This window comes from Onychostruthus taczanowskii, unplaced genomic scaffold, assembly GCF_017590055.1.
Source record: "Onychostruthus taczanowskii isolate IOZ18803 unplaced genomic scaffold, ASM1759005v1 scaffold142, whole genome shotgun sequence".
Lineage (NCBI taxonomy): Eukaryota > Metazoa > Chordata > Aves > Passeriformes > Passeridae > Onychostruthus > Onychostruthus taczanowskii.
Window position 1 is genome coordinate 916,287 of NW_024498597.1, and position 20,684 is coordinate 936,970.

Consider the following 20,684-nt stretch of genomic DNA (forward strand, 5'->3'; position numbering starts at 1 on the left):
AAGCAAGGCCCTGGGTTTTGGGTAGCTTCACTCTCAGCGTCATCCGTGTGCCCTAAGAATTTGTCAGACTGCCAAGAGCACGAGCAGGGAAAGAAACCACTGCAAGCCATCAGCAAGGCCCTGTCCCTTTCCCACCAGATGCTGCAGCTCAGATTCCCCAAAAGGCCATCCCTCCTTTCCAGCTCACCAGGGACATCTCCTCAGAACCTAACCATGCTGAAAACAAGTGTTCAGCAACTGTTTCACCTGTGAAAGGTTCCCTGTGAAGCGTAAAAGACCACAGGCCCAGCAGCAGGACCAAGCAAAGGCCACAGAGCATCCTGCAGCACGGCCACAGCAGGAATGTCACCATGCTGCTGGCAGGGGACACCAGGTCACTGCTGCCAGGGACACCTCGTACATCCATGTGCTCATCCTGCACATCAGCTAAAGGCCTCATGAGGGTCAAGAACAAAGCACTGCTAAAATCCAGCCACTTCTGGAACAGCAGGTAGGAAATAACTCATGGGAAGAGAGTTTCAGGAGAACATCTGCACCATGGGGCAGCTCAGCCACCCCTGGCAGCACATGAGGAGGGCAGTGCTGGGGCTCCCCACGGGGCTGGCACTGCCTGTGGCACAGCCTGCCTGGGCACAGCCTGCAGCAGGGGCAAGGATGGCCCTCGAGGGCACCAGGTTGCACTCCAGGCCCAGGGAGGGGGCTGCCTGTCTGTCCCCCCTCCAACCAGGATCAGTTGGAAACATGAGCCTTGCCCCATGCAGGGTGCCAGGGGAATCTTTGGAGCAGTAACACCCAAAATGAAAACCTAGTGACTGATACTGGAGAAGGGGAAACAGGGGGCAGAGGGGAGCAGAGCCAGAGGGAGGGAAGGGAAGATAATATTAGAGGAAAGAAAGAAAGAAAGGAGGAAAACCAGTTACTAGTGGAAGAGCTCCTCCAAGGAAATGAGAAGTAGGTGAATGCCCCCAGCAGAAAAATGCCTCCCAGCTGCTGCTTTCTCTGCCAGGTGTCAAAGGAAGCAGAGCTCCCTTGGCACAGTGCTGCAGGCCCTGAACCTGCCCTCACTGCAGCACCCCCCCGCCCTTGCCCTGGGCTCTGACAAGATTCCCTCTGCCCCCAGAAACACCCAGGAGCCTTCAGGGAAGCACCTGGGAGCCCGTGGGTCCCCAAGAGAACACCCCACCCCTGAGGGCAGGAAAGACCACCTCCTCACAGTGCCAGGACATCTACAAGGATGGGCAGCAAGGGCACCCTCCTCCTCTGGTGCCAGAGGGATCCTTGGCAAGGACTCTGCCCTGGCCAGGCAGCACCACTGAGCAGCAGGGTCTACAGGAGACCTGACCCCAGCCCCCTTCAGCATGAGCCTCTCCCATACCCCTTACCCTGCACCAGCTGCTTTCCATCTCCCTTCCTCCACTCCTGCCTCCAGTGCAGCTTTTGTTCCTTCCCAGTCCATGGAACTGGGAACAGAGCCCATCAGTGCCTACCAGGAGCAGCTGCCCCAGGGTTGTTCCCAGGTGGGTCTGACCCACGGCAACTGGCTCCCCCCTGACCGGGAGGCTCCCTGGGCAGCCCCACTGGTGTCTGGCACTCAGTCCCTCTGCACTCCCTCCTGCCGTCCTGCAGCCACACTCAGCCAGGACACCACTCACTTTCCTGAGGGTGCAGCAGCTTCTCTCCTGCTCCTGCCCTGCTGTCCCACTGCTGAAACCATTCTCAGCCAGGACAAGTATGGACAGCTTGTGGGCACATGTTCAAATCTCCTCAGCAAAGCCCTCTCATCCCTCTTCTCTGGCTGCAAACTAGAGTCCTTTGGAGGAGATCTTCCCTGGACCAAGGGGATAATTTTCTTCAGGTTCCTCTTCTGAGTTAAGGTCCAAGACAAACGTAGATCAAAAAGTCTGACCCCTGGAACATGTTCATCCATGACAGGATTTCTTCACCAATCAGGAAAACCCTAAAGTTTCAGATTTATTTCCAAACCAGCTTCTTCCTTCTCCTCAGACTCTTGAGATGAGCACATGAGCACAGCCCAGCTCAAGGGACATCCAGCTCCTCCTTGGTGCGATGTGAACTCTGCTCTGGAGGGCTCAGTGCTGGCTCCAGCCACAGCTCAGGGCAGTCCTTGTGTCTCCAGAGCCTGAGGGCTCTGGGGGATGCTTGGAGCAAATCTCTGGATACTGGGGCACATCCCCCAAGGAAGCAGGGAGCTCGTGAGGGATGATGCTGGGAAAGCTCTCTCCAGAGACCAGCCTTGACCTCCCAAGGGATAAGTGAATTTCACATTTCCTGCCCTCCCTCCCTCCCTCCCCATGCATCTGCTCTAGGGACAGGAGCAACTGGGAAGGCCATTCCCACTGTGGCCGAGGCAACATAGGAGACAGAAAGGAAAGAGGACAGCAGGGAGCAGACAGCCCCTCCTCCTGCCAACAGGGGCCACAGCCTGGGAGAGCCCCAGGCACATGGGGGGCTTCTCCCCTGGGCATCCTTCAGTGCCCCTGCTGCCCTTATCTGCTCTGAGGGAGACCCAGGTCACCTGAGAGGAAAGCACAGCCTCAGGCAAGGATAATGAGGGAATCAGATACTGGGATAAAACAGGGAGCTGGAGTGGCTCCTGGCACTGCCCAGTCCAGTGTTCCTGTCCTCCAGCAGGAATGGGGCCAGAGAGCTGGAAGTGACAGATAACCCAACCCCAGTGGGCCTGCAGCCCATGGGCACCAGGGGACCTTCCGGCAGTGATGAGAGCTCCAGGCTCTGCAGATGGGTCTGTCCTTGTGCCATCACCCTCCCGGGGCCATGAATCTCTCAGGAAGACCACAGGCTTTGGCCTGTGGGGATACGTGGGGACATGTCAGGGCTGAGTCTCAGTCACATATGCCTGGAGAGAAACCACTGGTGAAGCCACCTTAGCACCTACACCCCAGCTCAGGCTGGGTACACCGAGGGCAAGACTGACTCAGGAGATGGGTGTGCACCTCACACCTGCCGTTTCTGTCCTCCAGCTCCCAAATACTGGAATGGGGAGGGTGCCAACATGAACCAGGAGATGATGCTGCTCTGTGGAAGGTGTCATATCCTTGCTGACGGCCAGGCTGTGCCCAAGCCCTCCCTGATCCCCATTCTGCCTCCTGGGGATTGCTTCAGCCAGGCCAGCTTCAGGCTCCTGCCCATGCTAGTGACTTCTGCATGGACTAAAGGACATCCACATGGAGCAAGAGTGCGCCCAGCCTGTCCCCCACCCCTCTGCCTCACCCTGGGGTGCTCAGGCAGGACAAGCGTCCTAGCACTGCATGTCCCTGGGGCCAACCATGCCAGAACCAAGGCTCAAACCCCAGCCTGCTTCTGCTCAGTGAAGGCACCACTTTTGGCTGCCCCCTCCCATGAGCTAAACCTGCACACAGGGGGAGAGCTCACACTCCTCATGCTGACAGAGTGTGACCTGGCTGTGCACAGGCATGGGTCCAAGGATGTCTCCAAGGATGCCCTTTGTCAGGGTGCCTGGGCCTAGTGAACTCCAGCTGCAGCCAGGACAGCCTGAGGTTGCTGGAGCAGCCACCCAGGTGTCCAGGCCGTCGGGTCACCCCTGCCTTGGGACCCTCAGTACTGGGCTCCAGCACGGCCCCGCAGCAGCACTGGGAGCTCTCTCCAGGAACACGTCTCGGAGTCCAGCAGGAACAGCCAGGGGAGAGGTTTCACCAACAGCCCTGTCCTCGGAGGGGTCCTGCCTATCACCAGAAAGGGCACCCACCCATGGGCAGCTCTGCTCAGAGGGCACAAGACCCCTCGGCAGGCTGGAGACCCCCATGATGGGAGTGAGAGGTGGGGGAGAAAGGGGATGGTGACAACCTCAGGAGAGGAGACAAGGCTTTTCTGTGTGAAAGACTCCATGCTTAGGGCAGCTCCATGCTCAGATGCAAAATCGTCTAAGGTGTCCTCTTCCATCGTCTGTGCCAGCACGGAAACCCCAGCACCCACGGGGAGAGAGAGAGGGAGACAGAGACAGAGAGACAGAGACAAGGAGAAAGAGAGAGAGAGAAAGGGAGAATTTGAGAAGGAATGAAGGAACAAAGCATGGGCAGGTGGGTGAGTGCATGGATGAATGGATGGAAGGATGGACAGACAGATGGACAGAGGTCACAGCTGTGCCAGCTCTAGATGCTCCAGTCACATCTCTGTGCCTGATTTAGTCCATGGTAAAAGCAATGTGGGGGAAAGCCCCTTTTCCTCTTCCCAGCTGAACACTTTGTGAGGGGCCACAGCCCCCTCTGCAGCCCCAATCTCCAGGCAGGGCTGGGGCCCAGTGGGAACACGGGCACGTCCCAAATTCCCCGCAGAGCCCGTGCCCTCTCCATGACAGAGGGCAGAGAGGGCAGAGCAGCCCCACATGTGGCACCCACCCTCCTGGAGCCACGTTCCCTGCTGTGGGCACAGCACTGGCTCAGAGCCTTGCCAAGGGACAGCAGGCAAGGAAGGTCCCTGGCAGGGACAGGGCATCCAGGCTGGCAGGGAGACACTCCTGTCACATGCTGTCTGCACTGAGCCCAGAAGGGACCCAGGCCACAGAGCCCAGCTGTGCCACATCCACACCCCTCCAGCACCGGGGCCTCTGTCCTGGCACCCCACTTCCAGCGCTCTCCTGTTGCCCCCGTGGTCCCAGTGCAAAGCCAGTGTGCAGAATGCCCAGAAGGGAGGGTGTGGCTGTGGGATGCCAGCGTGGCACCACTCATCTTCCACCTCCTCCCACCACCCAGGTTCCACTGCTGAGAGCACCACGGGGCACCCCTGCATAGCAGCCTGGACCTTCTCTGCTGGGGACATCCCTGGGCAGGAGCTGCACTGGCCCTGCCCCACAGGCTGCTCTTGAGAAGAGTGAGCAAAACCCCACCCCATGGGCCACCAGAGCCACAGCCCACCTCTCAGGTAGCCCCAAAACCCCTCCAGACAAGGGCTGCTCAAGTCTTCTGCCAGTGCCAGGGAGACCCCCCCAACAGCAGTGAAAATGGTTCAAAAGCATAGAAACAACACCCCTGTCCCCAGCACGTCACTCCCACTGAGCTCCTTCAGGGCAGCACAGGAGCTGAAGGACTCCTCCCCAACAGATCCTGATCCTCTCTGGAAGAGAAGCAGCAGAACAAACCTCAGTGGCCTTTTCAGGGGTTCCCTTTGGTGTTTCATCCTCATGCTTGGGTGAGGAAGAGGCTGGTGAGGAAGGCAGCCTCCTGTCCCGGTCCCTGTGAACCAGTTTGCTGTTGGGCTCCTTCAGGGTCCGCTTCAGCTCATTGATGCTGGCCTGATGCTTCAGCAAAACGTCCTCTGGCTTGTCTAAAAACTTGGGAAGGAGAGAGGAAGAGAGCGATGGTTAAAGCAGCAGCCCAGTCCAAAGGAATGAGCAGGGGCACCGGGAGAGTTGGTGTCACACTGGGCTGGAATCTGAGGTCTCAGGATCCAAATGAGGAGTGTAATGGAGCACCATGGTCTGCAGGTCTCACTGTAGCAGAGGGAGCAGCTCTTTACTGCAGGCAGCAGCAGAACGTGGGTAGCAGGTGAAGGGCACAGCATGGCCTGGTGGCATCTCCAGGGCTCTGTGTCCTCCTGGCTGGGGACAAACTACAGCGTCCTGGAGGGGAGAGCTGGCTCTCCCTTGGGATCAGCAAGGAATGGGCCCTGCTGGAAACAACAGCAGCCTCTGCTGTTTTCTGGTGCCAGGCACAAAGGGAACCCAGGCTCTGTCTCAGAAAGGTATTTCCAGCACAGCTCCTCTGGAGCAAGCTCTGACAAAGGGGTGGAGGTCCAGGGCTGGGCAGGGATGTCCAGCATGGATCCAGGCCTGGATCCCTGTGGACCAGCCCAGAGTGGGGTGGGTCTGATCTGCTGTGGAGAGAGAACAGCTCAGACGGCCCAGGGGAGAGGGGTCAGTGTCAGAGCGTGGCTCAGTGAGGGCACAGTGCCAGGGTGCCCCCTCGTCCCGCCGCAGAGGTGGACAAACCGGCTCCCAGGAGGAACCTGGCTTCTGCCTCCAACCCAAACCCAAAGCTCTCCTGAGGTTCAAAAGGAGGCCCCCAAACACCTCCCCAGCACCTCCTCGGCAACAGAGCAGAGACCCGTGAGAGTCCCAGGAAAAACCCCACCAAATTTTCCAGACACAGAAGGCTCAGCAGAGCTCAGGAAAAGTCCTGCCCTGGCCCCGCATGTCCGAGCTGAGGGGGGCTCAGGTGTGCCCACCTCTGGGCTGGGCGCAGCACATGCACATGCAGTGGGCAAGCGATGAGGAGGGCGGGGTCGGGGCCGGTGCCCACCCCCGGTGGGGCTGCACAGGGAGCCTGGGCGGTGCCGGCGTGGCCAACCCCACCCCCTGGCCGTGCTCACTCCCATTGGCAACTCCAGCTGGGATCTCTGCTCCCAGAGGGGATCCTCCAGGGAGCAGCCCCGGATTTGAGGCCAGGATGAATCGTTCCTGATGGGGCTACCACAGGCACAATTTGTGCAGGGAGGGTTCAGCCTCCCTCTCTGCTCAGCCCCTCTCGGGGTAGGCAGGCACAGGGCTGGTGTCAGTGCTGGCCCCCCCAGGCAGCTCAGAGCCTCATAGCCCCTGTGGGGTGGGATGGCAGCCACAGTGCTTGGGGAGCCCCAGCCCAGGTCTCCGGGGGCTGCAGGAGAGCTGGGCGGGGGGGATGAGGCAGTTTGGGTCAGGCAGGAGCAGAGCGTGGGTCGGGTGCCAGCAGGAGGATGGGACCAGCTCCACAGGAGAGGAGACACAAGGTGAGGACATGGCGGGGTCAGGAACACGAGCAGAAGCCAAGTCATCCCAATGGGCCAGGGGCTCTCCTGCCCTTGGGAGGGCTCTTGCTCACAGGCACGATCAGGACCACCTTACTTAGTGGGATAGAAGATGCCACAGCTGATCCCCAGCTGTCTGTTCCTCGGGCTCCTCCAGCACCCAACCCCCAGCCCGGTGCATCTTGTATTCCAGTAAATAGGGTGACAGACGGACTTGTTTTGGGAAGGATGGACAATATGATGCACCAATGAGGACTAAGATACTCCAGAGAGAGAATACCTCCTGCTTGTGCCTGGGGGTTGTTTCGTGCTCCGGCTGGCAGCAAAGAGAGGGTTAAAAGTAACCAGCAGGGTCAGTTGAGGGCACTTGTCACAAACACCACAATTAAGTTGATAGGCTGGTAGGGATCCCCCTCCCCTCCCAGCATGGGGCTGAAATGGGCTGGGACAGCCCAGGGACCAGGGCAGGAGGGGGTGGGCTGTGCCCAGGCAGTGGTGGGAACTGATGTGCTCAGCCTATCCCCCTCCCTGTCCCAGAACCGGGCTGCTCCCAGGTCCAACCCTGCCTGGAGATGAGCCTTGAGACCACCTGGAGGGCTCTGGGGAATCCAAGTTAATCTGAACCCCTTTAACAGCTCCATTTTCACCGGTGGGGCCAAGAGCCACATCCCAGGGGTCTCACCAGCCTGGGACACAGCTGACACCAACAGGGCTGTAGGGACCCTGCCCCGAAGTGACCCTTCCTGCCTGCAGCCCAGCCCTGCTGCCTGTGCCCGGGCCCTGCCTGCCTACCCCTCCACCCCCACCCTCTTCTGCCCACCTCGGCTGTACCTTCAGCTCCTTGATCTTCGTCGGGGTGGTCACCTCCTCATCCTCCATCTCAGAGCGTCTCCTGCTGCCAAACTCACCGTCCTCATCCTGCTTCTCACCCTCAGGCCCGGCGTCGTGGTTCTCGCTGACAGAGGCTGGGCGCGAGAACTCTGCCCATGGGGGACAGCCAGGTCACCCCAGCCCTGCCACCCTGCTCCTGCCCCAGCCCTCTGCCCCTGCCTGCTCTGACAGCCTGATCACCCCAGCCCTGCCACCTTGCTCCTGCCTCAGCCCCCCTGCCCCTGCCAGCTCTGACAGCCGGGTCACCACAGCCCTGCCACCCTGCTCCTGCCCCCTGCCAGCTCACACATGAGGCAGGTGGTCCCAGGGGTCCCAGGACACAAGGGAGGGGGCAATGTGTCCCTGAGCTGCCTGACCCCAGCCCTGCCACGTCCCCCTGTTCATGCACGGTCTGAGCTACCCCTTGGTGTGCGGACAACCCCTGTGCCACAGGGAAGCCTGATGCTGCTGTGACCCAGCCCAGCGAGGCTGGGCAGCTTCCCCTGTTCCTGCCAGAGGAGCAGTGTCCCCCTGTCCCCCTGTACCTCCGTCCAGGCTGCGGGACATGGTGTAGCGTTTGCTGGAGGAGCGCTCGAAGAAGGGCGCGGGGCGGTCGATGAGGGCGCTGGCCTGGCGCGTCTGCGCCTGCGTGCGCCCGCTGTACCGAAACTTGGAGCCCATCACCAGGAAACCCTTGGGGGGTGGCTCTGGAGACACCAGCCTAGGGGTCACAGGGGTGGGACGGTGTCAGTGAGCCCCAGTCAGGCCACCTGGCACTGCTCCCCACGTGCACCCACTGCAGCCGAAGCAGGAATGTATCTGCCTCCAGGAAAGGAGGCCTGGAGAAGGGCTAGAGAAGGTGCCTCACCTGAAGAAGGTGTGATGCTCTATGCAGACCTTCCAGAGCCTCTTGGCTGAGCGGTGGTTGGGCAGCTTGAAGCCAATGGTGCTCTCAAACTGTTCGTACTTGGGGGAGACACAGACAGGCTGTTACAGGCACATCCTGCTCTGGGGGACATGCCAAGACCTTGCCAAGGTCCTCAGGTTCCCCCGGCAGAAGCTGTCACCATGCAAAAGGCCCTCAAAAATCTTTTTCAAATCCATGCTGGGATGGTCCATGCCCAGCACCATGCCCAGCAGCGTGACGGGATACACTCCACACCTTGGCCACTTTCCTCAGCTATAAATGGCTTTTCAGTGCAAGATAAATTCCCTCAAGAAACAAAAAGCTTTTACAGCTGTTTTGGTCTGAGGGCATCACTCCCACGTGTGCTGCCCTTGCCCTCCAGCCTGCTGGAACACAGCAGGTAGAAATGCATTTTCCCACCATAAATGAGTGAAAATAAAGTCTGAAAACGAACGAAACAACTTTGTGAAGATGTGACAAAAATGGCCCTTAACCCCCATTTCTGGGCAAGCTCCCAATACCAGCAGGGTCATGATGTCAGGGATGGGATCCTGGGGTCCCTCAGCTGTTGAAGTCGCGAGAGAACACGAAAGAAAATCCATGCCACAGGAAATACGCTGTTTTGGCTAGCATGGTCATAAATGTGGGATCCTTGGAACAGAGGCCAGAGCCAGGTGAAGAAATCCTCACCATCAGCCCAAATCACTCAGGACAGGAATGTAGGGGCTGCACCAGCACCTGGCACCCACCTCCCCCGGGCGGATCTTGATGTAGAAGTTGCTCCTCTTGTAGGAAATCTTGAGGATCTTGGGCCAGGCGAAGCGGTTGATGCGCAGTCGGTCCCTGTAGATGAGGAGGCCATTGGCACAGACGCCCAGCATGATGTCGATGCCCTCTGAGTCCTGGAGGAGGCAAGGGGACAGGAGGGAACAGGTCAGCAGCTCAGCAAGAGCCAGCTTGGCCAGCAGTGCCACATCCCTCCTGCAGAGTGTTCTGGGGGCCTGGCTGGCAGAGGGAACAGTGAACACCAGGCTGGTGGAGTTTGATCTCTGAAGCTTCTCTGGTGCCACCCAAAGCCATGCCAGGAGACTTCCCTGTGGGAGGAAGGTGGGCACGAGCAGGCTGGGAAGGGGCAGTGCTCTGGCAGCTGCCAGCCCCATACCTTGGCGTGGTGCAGGTCCACCCCATACATGGACAGCTTCTTGGCGTTCTCCAGGAAGTGGATCTCTGCTTCCCCGGGGGTCATTCCCCTGCAGGGAGACAAAGAGGGGGACACGTGGCTGGGTAGCCCAGGGGCGTGGGGCAGCTGTCCATGCTGTCCCCACTCGGGGCTCACCGGTAGGTCTTGTGCAGCTCCATGATGCGCTCCTCCAGCTCCCGCGTCTGGTTGGGGGCGAAGCGCAGCTCGCTCACGTAGTTGCCCACGTGCTCCTCGGTGTCGTGGTCACCCAGCTCGGCCTGGACGGCGTAGGAGCCCAGCAGGGCGTGGGTGACAAAGGAGCAGGGCAGGCGCCCCGTGATGATGTCGGCACGAAGCTGCAGGCACAGGTAGTATCTGCAGGAGGGGCAGGCGGTCAGAGTGGGGCAGGGCAGTGAGCTGGGGTTCCCCAGGAAGCAGTCTGGTGCACCCTGCAGCAGGCTGGGACTCCCTGGGAAGGAATCTACTGCCCTCTGGAGCAGGCTGGGACTCCCTGGGAAGGAGGCCCATTGTCCTCACCTGGTGATGTCCTCTGTGAGCTGGGAAGGGTCTGGAGGGTAGAATTTCACAGTGAAGGCAAAGTTCCAGGGCCCACCTGGGGAGGGGAGAGAGCAGTTCAGGACAGCACCCATGGGGCTGCACACAGGGCACAGGAGCATCCGTGTGTCCACTGAGGATCCCGCTGCTCCCTCCAAGCCTTGCACAGGACAGGGACAAGGGGGCTCTGGAGGCTGCCAGGGGCACAGTACAACTTTTGGGGAATCCTCCCCAGAGAGCTGGGGACAGCAAAGCATCACAACTGCAGGAGCCTCAAGCCCAGTGTCCCAGCAAAAGCCTTCTGTGTCCCAGGAAGTGACACCTTGGACAACAGCTCTTTTGCCATCCCAGCAAAGCAATACCACGGCAAATGCACCCCAGGACCTGTCCCAGCAAGGACCCCCACTCTACCCACTATCCCTGTCCCCCCTGCACGGGGCAGGTGCTGCCCAGAGTGGCACCAAGTCTCAGACAGCTCTCCAGTGGCACAGAGCCCTTTGTCCCCTAGCCTCTCATGAGTAAGGGAAGAGGTGGGTAACATTGCACGGGGCAGGTGCTGCCCAGAGCGGCACCAAGACTCAGACAGCTCTCCAGTGGCACAGACAGAGCCCTTTGTCCCCTAGCCTCTCATGAGTAAGGGAAGAGGTGGGTAACAAACAGCTGAATGAGCAAGTGTCCCTGTCCCCAGGCCAGCTGCCAAAGGTCCCCTCCAGGGCAGGAGGGAAGGTGACCTGCCACCGGACAGCCAGACCGAGCCATCCAGGAGCCCCATGGGACACCCCAGGGTTGAGGAGGATGGACCCTCCCCAGGCACTTACTGCGGATCTGCTTCTTGATCTCCTTGGAGGGGTCCAGCCAGTTCTGCAACAAGGAGACAGCAGGTCAGGGGGGCTCCCACCGTGGAGGGGTGGCTGCAGAAGGACCCCCCCCATGCTCACCTTCTGGCTGTCTGAATCACAGAAGGTGAGGCCGAAGTAGTCCTTCTCCAGGAGGTTGAGGTGCTCGCACACCATGTCAAAGAGCACCTGGCCTCGGGCGTGTTTCTGTCAGAGACATGGACAGGCTGATGGTCAGCTGGTCCCTTGGGCTCCCGGACACCCTCCAGGTGACCACCAAAACATGCTCTCACCCAGCGTGGGCTTCAGCACATCCCAGCCTTGCAGCCCCAGGATCACCTGTGTGTCCCTAAAGCAGTGCCAAAGGGTGTCCCAGGGCTGCAGATATGGAGCACCACTGTGGAGACACCTAGGTCTCAAGGCTGCAGGGATGGGCTCCTGGTGGCAGTGGTGGCTGGATCCCCAAGCACAGCATAACAAGAGCCACTAGGAGCCAGGAGCAAGTGGAGTGATGGAGAGTACCTCTGGTGAAGCCACTGCCAGGTGGATGTCCCCTCTCTCCCATCCTGCAGCCACTGCCAGGCGCCTGAACTGACAGGTAGAGCTCTATCCCCAGCCACTAAGCCTCTGACTTAGACACTGTTTTCTCTTATGGGTAGTTGCCAAATTTGGTTTCACTGGGCTGATATCCCCTGCAAGGGTCTTTCTTTCCAGATTTTTAATTAATTTCCACTTAAATGGCTATTTCTCTGTGTGTTTTTCCCTAGGACAGACGTACTACAAAACTGTCCTAGAAAGAGTCCTGTCCTTCAGGACTCTCTGGACTGGGCAGGGTCCCAGGAGTGTCCCCTCCTTGGTTCCAGCACAGACCCCAAATCTGGGACTCACCTCCACCTCACACTCGTACTCGGACGCATCGAGCAGGGTCACCCTGCACAGGGCACTCTTCATTTTCTTGGTGGTTTTCTGGGGGGACTTCTGGGTCTTGCTGGGAGTTGTTTTGTCAGAGAGCCCGTCGGTCTCACTGTAGTCCTTGTCCTCCACGTCTGTGCCCTGGAGCAGGGACACACAGAGGGTTACCTGGCATCCCTGCCGAGGGACACACGGGCAGAGGGGGAAGGCTCTGCACAGCAGAACAGTGCCCAGCCTAGGGCAGCTGCTGATGAACAGTGCCCAGCCAAGGCCAGTTCCACCAACCCACACTGCCAGCATAGCCCAGCTCCTTGGAAAACGAACACCGGGGGTCAGTTCAGCACCCAAACTTCCCTGCCCAACTACCAGGGCAGCAGCTCAGCTCCCCAGCAGCCCCACAGCCAACACCGGCTGCAGCCGGGGCTCCCAGCGGGGCCGGACCCGGCACCACTGTCCTCTCCCGCGGGGCCAGCAGGGCCATTCCCACCGCAGCCACACGGCTGCCCCCGGCCCGTCCTGCCTGCAGGAGCTGTGCGGGCAGCGGGGGCAGCGGCAGAGCCCGGCCAGCCCCGCCTGAGGGGCTCCTCTCGGGGCAGCCCCTCGGGCCCAAGGGCCGGGCCCGCCTCACGGCTCCGGCACCACGGCCAGCAGCGAGCGGTGGCACGGCCCCTCCCGTGCTGCTCCTGCCCGTCCCCTCTCACGCTCCCCGGCCAACACCCACTCACCGGCTCCATGTTTCGGGTGTCGTGCTGTGCCCCGAGCTTCTCATTGGGGTCGGTGTCGCGGCCGGCGGGGTTGGGCGCGGCCGTGGGGCCCTGGGCCGCCGCCTCCAGCTGCTGCTGCGGAGCGTCCTCCTGCGCGTTCCTCACCTCAGAGCCGGGGCCTGTCTCCGTTGTCATGACCGCCGGTCACCGCGCTGTCACCGCCACCGGGGGAGAGACAGCAGGTGTCACCCGGGGCTGGGGGATGCTGCCCGGGCAGCCGGCTGCCATGCCCTGGCTGCTCGGGGGAGGCTGGGACAAGCTTGGGATGTGCCCATCTCTGCCTCACACGGATCCACTGCCAGGGCCCGGCTCCCTGTCCACTCACAGATCCACTCCCAGATCCACTGCCAGAGCCCAGCCCCCTGTTCATGCACAGATCCACTGCCAGACCCCAACACATCCCTGTCCGCTCACAGATCCACTGCCAGACCCCAACACACCCCTGTCCTCTCACAGATCCACTGCCAGAGCCCAGCTCCCTGTCTGTGCCAAAAGCTGGCTTTGCAAAGGGCTGACGGCAGTAGCACAGGACACCAGGATTTCATACTCTGAGCTGGAGGACAAGAGCCAGCAGTGGAGAGGAACACAGGTGACAGGGACCCACCATGGACAGGGACACACCTGGTCATGCAGAGCAGGCAGTGGAGCTGCTCGGACCCCCTGCTCCCACACCCCTGCGCTGGCTGGAACCTTCACTCGGTGTTTTCTAGGAGTGGGAGGAAAAGGCAGGCTGTGAGTCAGGGGAAAGGCTGCACTGACACAGGAAATGGCAAACACGGACAGCTCCACAGCTCGCATCCGGGCTGGCTGGTTTGCTCCCCTCTGGCCACCCCAGCAGCAGCAGCACGCTGGGTTCCCACGGCCAGCCTGGGACCCTGTGGATTCCTGCCTCCAACCCCAGCTGCCTGAAAAACAAACCCAGGGCCAGGAACAGGGAGGGGAAGGCACTTTCCATGCCGGGATGCTCAGCAGCATGTTTTTGGAACCTTTGTGGTTTTGAAACATTTTATGCCAACACATCATGGGCTAGCAAGGTGTCCTGGGAGGGTCCACACTCCACAGGTCATGGAACACCCTTTGGACCATCACCCACTCTCCACTCAGGCTGCTCAGGCCTTGCCAGCTCCCCACCAGGCCATGTTCAGCTGTGGAGCACCTGCTGAGCTCATCCCCACCTGAGTCTGAGGGCTGTGGCTGAACAAGGTGGCTCTGTTGGAGCCTCTGTGACCCTGTGGTCACATCACCCGCCCTGCCCACAGAGCAGCCACACCAGCAGCCCTGAGTAATGCCTGTAGATCCTGTTCCAATTCCAAATCCTGCCATGGGCAGGGACACCTTCCACTATCCCAGGATGCTCCAAGCCCTGTCCAACCTAGCACTGGACACTTCCAGAGGTCCAGGGGCAGCCACAGGTGCTCAGGGCACCCTGTGCCAGGGCCCACCCGGGCCTACCCACCCTCACAGGGAAACCTTCTCCCCGGTATCCCATCTAACCCTGCCCTCTGGCAGTGGGAAGCCACTCCCCCTTGTTCTGGCACTCCATCCCATGTCCAAAGTCCCTCTCCGGTGGATCCACTGCACAGCTCAGGCTCAGTTCAGTGTCACTGAGACTCACAAAGAAACCCATCCCACACCACAGCTCCTGTCCCACTGCTGCCCTTCAGGTGTCCTCAGCCGTGGGAAGATGTGAAACCTTCCCAGGAAAATGACTAAAACTGGCTCTGGGGGTGGAGGGAATAGAGAGGAGGTGACGGAGAAGACAGGGAGTCAAGCCTACGCCTTCCGCCGGATCTGCAGGCAGGAGATCCCAGGAACACTCCCCTCCTGTGCCTGCGCTGGCTGGGTGGTCACCAAGAGGCCTCAGCTCACACCCAGAGGCCCAGGATGTCACCCCCTTGTGCCATGGCTGTGTTCTTCAGGCCATGACAGGCCATACAACCCACCCTGAGCAGCATCAGCTCCTCCTGACAGATCCCACTGCCCGGCCAAGGCCACCAGGAGCTTTCAGAGGTCACCGCTGGTTTGTTTTTTCCACAGAGGAAACAGAGCTGCTTTTTTTCCACTGCAAATTCAAGCAGTTGGTCTCTCCAAGCCCTGGTAATTCTCAAGCACGATCATGTGCTGATCATCCCCAAGCACTTCTGCTTGGATCTCAGTGTGAGAATTTTTAATCAACCTGAAATCTCTAAGATGATAACACATCACTTTGGGCCAAAAACATGCTGAGTTTTTAACTTGACATTTCTAAACTTTCTTCCAAACTACTTTTTCCCTGCAGTGATCCCTGAGGAAATGAGGGTTTTTTAAGCATAGTAAGCTGGGAATTCATCCCATCTCACTTCTGCATCTTGAGCTCCAATTCCAAACTTCTGATGGTGCGCCAGGAACCTGATCCCAGGGACTCCCTTCCAGCTGAAGCCAGTGAGAGCATGGCACAGCAGTGCCAGGGTGGCAGAGCTCTGCTAAGGGAGCCTGGCAAATCCCCAGGGACTATCTCCCTGCTCCCAGGGCAGGGAATCCCTCAGTCTCTGGCCTTGCAGCCATGCTAAGGAGGCTCTGCTCCTTACACAGGGTCATTGCTGAGGGCCAGGAGCTGTTTGAGGGAGCCAGGGCTGGCTGTGGGCACAGCCCCGCTGCAGCTGAGCCCTGCAGCTGCACAGCCCTGACGGAGGGACCACGCTGGCACTGCCACGCTCCCGGGCACAGCCACAAGGGCCGCATTCAGGAGCCATTCCCAGCCCGTCCTGGGGGCTGAGTGGGAAGGCCAGGGCTCCTCCAGCACTGCCACTAGGGTCAGCACTGCTGCAGCCCAGGGTCAGCCCCAGCCTGGCAGCACCAAGCCCCTGGGGACAGTGGCACCTGCAGTGGGACACTGCCACCCTCCATGGCAGCCGGGTCACCTGCACTCACCTGCACCCAGGGCTGTGAGAGAAGGACACCAAGGCCCACAAGAGCACCCTCTGTGCCCAGCTGGGGGTGCTCAGCACCCTGGGAGCACCTGCAGGCTCTGCCGGGACCTGAGCACACTCACGGTGGAACCTGTCCTAGCCCCTTGTCCCTCTTTTACCCCATGGCCTCCCCACAGCCCTCAAGAGCTGCAGAAGGAGATGTTGCCCTGGGAGCAGCTTTGTGCCATGGGCAGGAGCTGTCCCTGATGGGAGGGGGCACACAGTACAGACAGGGAGCAGCAGCCATGGAGCCCTGCTCATCCCACAGCACCTCCCCTGTGAAAACTCAGCTCCTGCTGTCCCAGCAGAGACCCCAGAGTGGAGGCCATGGGTTCAGAAAGGACACAGGTCCCAGAGTGCTGCCAAAGGGACAATTCCACTGAAATATCCGCTGTCACAAACCTGTAAGACGTTTACACAACTGCAGTGAACTCGATGGAGTTATAAAGTTATTTCTTTCTAAATACCTCCTACAGCGGGAGCAGGACCCCACCCCTCTGGGCACCAACCTCGTGCCTGTCCCACTGGAGCAAATCCCATGCTGAGGCTGTTAGGGGCAGTGGGCACAAACCCGCAGAGCCTGCCCTGTGCAGGGCAGTGGCCAAAAGGCTCCTCCTGGCACCCACAGGCCCTGCTGCCCATGCCTAGTTTTCAGCAAGGGCGAGTTTGCAGCACAAGCCCAGTTTCCAGCCAGGGCTGGCTCGATGCTGCTGCAGCTGGAGCCCAGGGCTGGGGGATGCTCTCCTCAGGGGAGAGGGCTGGAGCCGGATGGAGCTCCAGGCTACTGGAACAGGCACGTGGGAACGGTGACTGCAAAGGAAGCCTCAGCAGGATCAGAGGCAGACCTGCTTGTCATGCCTGGAATCTCCTCCCATCATCTCCCTGCCTGCTCCTCCTCCCCCCACTCCTTGGTGTTTTCCTCCTTCCCCTTCAAACCGGAGTGTGGATTTCCCAGCTGCTTTGCCCCAGCACTTTCCCAGCATATTCCAGCTCCAGCCGCTGCAGCGCTCCTCTCGCAGAGTCTTCCCTTCCCGTCCCTGCAGCCTGCTGCCCCCCTCCCTGCCCAGTCACTCCCAGCTGCCAGGCTGCTCTCCAAGGCTGAGCATCCCCCTTTTCCCCCTTACGCCCCTCGCTCCCTGCGGAGGCTCTGCCCATCCACGAGGAGCATCTCGGTCCCAGGCAGGCAGCAGCCCCAAACGCGGCTCCACCCGCTCCAGCTCAGGTGGGGAGCACAGGGCTAGGCGACAACCCAGCGACCTCCTTCCCCACCCCTGCCAAGTGGGGCTGATGGTGGCAGCAGAGCCCCCGTCACATTGTGGGATCACACTGGGGACAGATGCTGCCACAGAGACACACGGACATGGGGGGAACGCTGCGGGGGTGGCAGTGCTTGCATGGCACGGGGCAGGGGGCAGGCACCTGCCAGCCCCCAGGCAGAACAGAGATGCTCACCGGGGCTGGGGCACCCAGCACCCCAACCGGGCAGGGCTGAGCTGGCAGGGGACAGGGGCACAGGCAGTGCCTTGCAGCCATCCTGCAAACCTGAGAGGAGCCCGGCAGAGAGTCCTGGGAATCCTCCACAGAAACAGCAAACAAGGAAAGCAGCCCCAAAGCCTCGGACAGCACACAGCACCCTGAGCCTCAGTGCCATTCCCGGGTCCTAGTGCCACCCCTGGGATCTCACCCCCCTAGCACGGGACACGTAAATCCCCAAACCACTCCGCAGTGCAGCCTGAGAGTTCTCCTGTGCTGCTCTGCAGCAGGGCCAGAGGATCATATGAGCTGTTTATGGTGAAGGGGGGGAGGGGGGGTCAGAAACACAGGGGATCCCCTGCTCCTGGAGAACCCTGATCTCCTCACGGGGGACTGGCATGGGCAGAGATCTGCAGTGTCCCGAGCTGTAAAAGTGCCCCATCATAGATCCTAGAACCGTCAAGTTTGGAAAAGACCTCTAACATCAAGTGCAAGCACCCCCATCGCGCCCGGGCTTCATGAGCCGCATCCTCCCCAGCCCTCCCCAGGCACCGCTGCTGGCTAAACCCAGGGCAGCAGCAGCGACAGGGGGGCCGAGCATCGGCGCAGTTCCCGCGGGGGACCCTACCTGGGTGCCAGCTGCCCATGGCTCCGGCGCGGCTCAGCCCGGAACGGCTCATCCCGCCAGGCTGGCTCTGCGTCCGAGGCAGCGCCTTCTGCAGAGCCGCCTCTTCCCACGCCCCGCGCAGTGACGGATGGAAGGATGGATGGATGGATGTGCACTGCTGCCGCAGCCGGCATGGGATGGGACGGGAGCTGCGAGCGGGGCTGCCTTCCCGGCCCAGCCCCGGCTGCCCTCCCGGAGCGTGCCGGGTGCGTCCCCCAGGATGCCGGTGCCAGCCCCATCGCCCCCCGTCTCCGCAAACACCTGACTCATCCCGGCCGGGCACTCCCGCCGGGATCCTTCCCTGCACACGCCCCGGCAGGGAAGGAGAGCCCGGCTGCTCATCTCTATGCCAAGGTAACCTGGCACTGTCCTGCTCTCCCCAGCCTTGCCTTGGGTCCCGGGGCAGCAAACCCTGCGCTGCCATCCAGACCCAGACTGGGCCGAGCTGTCCCAGCAGCGGCGCTGAACAGAGGCTCTTTCACCGGCCCTGCCCAGGGTGAAGGGCCGAGTGTGACACCCAGCACATCCCTGTCCCCAGGGCACGCGTCCCCTGCCCGTTCCCTGACAGGGACAGCCCCACGGAGCAAACATGGGAGCGACACTTTGCAGGGTGATTGCACCCCACAACGCACCAAGGGGCTCCTGCAGCCCAGCACTGACCCCGCTGGGCAGAGGGACAGCTCCTGCTGGCAGCAGGGACGCCCAGAGCACAGGCAGGGACACGGCGGGGTCCCGGGGGGCAGGCAGAGGCTGGGGTCCCCTGACCAGGTGTGGGCAGCCTACTGGGAGCAGCAGGACCCGCCAGTTCTGGCACACACTGATGGGAGTCCTGGGCATGCCGAGCCATCAGGAACACAAGGGCACAAAGCACATGTCTGGGGACTTACAGGGAGACCCCATCAGGCTCTACCCCATCGCGGTACAGGCACTCACTGTGTGGATGACCACACTGGATACAGAAGGAGAAACCCAGACTGCCCAGCTGCTCACCAGTATCAGCTCCCCAAGTGGTATCCATGGGTTGGGATGCTCATGGACTGGTCCCCCAGCCAAGAACATCAGCCCTGGGGGAACCAGACGGGGTTCCCAGGGAAGAGGTCCCAGCCCCCACAGCCCTCCCTCCGAGTCCTCCTCGAGGTTGGGCACCTTCACAGGGACTCCTGAGCCACTGAACTGGGACAGCCCAGGAGTCCCATTCTGAAACACAGAAGCCTGCAGCCAGGGAGAACCAGGAATCCCACAGTTCCCAGCAAACTCATACTCCTCCAAAATCCTTGCCTGGTCTACACTCTAATCCAACACCTTCCAAAGTGCAATGCCCACAGTTCAGGCAGGCCAGGGGCCAGCAGGCCCTGCAGCCCCCATGGGAGCACCCACCGTGCTTAGGCAGCCTCAGCATCCCTGATGGCACTGCCAGCCCTGAATCTTCCCCTTCCCAACTCTCCAGGAGGGCACAGCCACTGGGGTTTGGGGCTGGGGGTGACCAGTTCCTGGCTGCTCAGCACTGGTCAGGGCTGGTGTCACCCACAACTGAACAGAGTCCCTGGGGGCTCCATCAGGTAGCCTGGGGAAAACAGGAACAACAAGGACCTTCCCTCCATCCCTGGCAGAAAGCAATGATGGACCCAGAGGAAGGGGCTCAGGCTCTGGCTAGGCTGGAAGGGATGCACTGCATCCACTACCCACTAACAGCAGAGGGGCCTGTGGAAACTCCTCTGGGCTCCAAAGATCTTGTAAAGGGTGGTCTGGCGCTGGCACAGGCTTCCCAGGGCAGTGGTAGAGTCACCATCCCTGGGAATTTAAAGGACATACAGATTTGGGAACATATGTGAGTGGTGGCCTTGACAGTGCAGGGTTAAGGGCTGGACTTGACACACAGAATTCCTTTCCAGCCTCAGTGGTTCCAAGACTGGTGAGACCCTCAGGGTGCACAAGGACTGGGGAGACCTGAACACTTACAGGTGTTCCCTTGGACCTTGTGGCATCAGCACCTTCACCGTGCCCAGGGAGGACCCACTGTGCCCTGCTGAAGCCCTGCACACTGCCCAGGCCAGAGGCCCCTGCACAGTGCTTGAGAAGTGGATCTTGGTCTGGGTGAGGCTGGAGGCACCTCTGGAGGTCACCTTGCCCAGCCCCTGCTCCATCAGGGCCACCCAGAGCCGGCTGCCCAGGATGTGTCCAGGTGGCTTTTGAGTCTCTCCAGGGATGGAGACTCCCCCACCTCCCGGGGCACCTGCACCAGTGCTCGGCCACCCTCCCAGAGCAGAAGTGTCTCCTGAGCTCGGAGGGCCCCTCCTGTGTGTCACTTTGTGCCCAAGGCCCCTGGAGCTGTCCCTGGGCACCGCTGAGCAGAGCCTGGCCCCGTCCTCTTGGCACCTCATGGACAAGCTCCCACATTTCCACTCTAAGGAGAGGCAAGTGAACTCCTTGGGCTGGCACAGGCCAACTCATGCCGCACTTTGGAGCGGGAGGAAGAGCCAAGAGACCTTCATCCATGTTTCAGCACAGGGATGAGGCCAGCAGAAGGACATCAGCCACGGTGCCACCCCCAGAAGAGCCCCCAAATTGCCATGGTGACAACAGGCTCAGCAAGGACCCAACTAATTCCTGAATCATTCCACGGAGATGGGCCTGGGCCTGATCCTTCACCTCCTCACCCACAAAGAAACTACACCAAGATGCCTCCTGGAGGCAGGAGCAGTTTGGGGGTCCCACAGGTGCTCCCTCTGCCCCAAAAGTGTCCCTCAGGCAGTCACTGAGCTGAGCTCCTGCACAGGCAGTGCTGCTGGAGAGTC

The 20,684-nt window shown here is 60.7% G+C and overlaps 1 protein-coding gene across 7 annotated transcripts in view; it reads right to left on the reverse strand.

Annotated features, from left to right (window-relative positions):
• The window catches only part of EPB41L1 (erythrocyte membrane protein band 4.1 like 1), a 60,905-nt gene that overhangs the window by 14,262 nt on the left and 25,959 nt on the right, over window positions 1-20,684 (reverse strand). For 5 of the 7 annotated variants that reach the window (XM_041398219.1, XM_041398218.1, XM_041398215.1 and 2 more), the window contains exons 3-15: window positions 12,763-12,953; window positions 12,014-12,178; window positions 11,228-11,332; window positions 11,108-11,150; window positions 10,272-10,347; window positions 9,891-10,109; window positions 9,717-9,804; window positions 9,304-9,456; window positions 8,516-8,613; window positions 8,193-8,368; window positions 7,609-7,757; window positions 5,138-5,329; window positions 3,847-3,945 (exon numbers count right to left, since the gene is read on the reverse strand). In XM_041398219.1, the coding sequence (XP_041254153.1) occupies window positions 3,847-3,945; window positions 5,138-5,329; window positions 7,609-7,757; window positions 8,193-8,368; window positions 8,516-8,613; window positions 9,304-9,456; window positions 9,717-9,804; window positions 9,891-10,109; window positions 10,272-10,347; window positions 11,108-11,150; window positions 11,228-11,332; window positions 12,014-12,178; window positions 12,763-12,936 (1,737 nt within the window). In that variant the 5' untranslated portion in view covers window positions 12,937-12,953. The remainder of the gene's footprint in view (window positions 1-3,846; window positions 3,946-5,137; window positions 5,330-7,608; window positions 7,758-8,192; window positions 8,369-8,515; window positions 8,614-9,303; window positions 9,457-9,716; window positions 9,805-9,890; window positions 10,110-10,271; window positions 10,348-11,107; window positions 11,151-11,227; window positions 11,333-12,013; window positions 12,179-12,762; window positions 12,954-20,684) is intronic. The other 2 variants (XM_041398220.1, XM_041398216.1) reach the window with 1 other exon arrangement.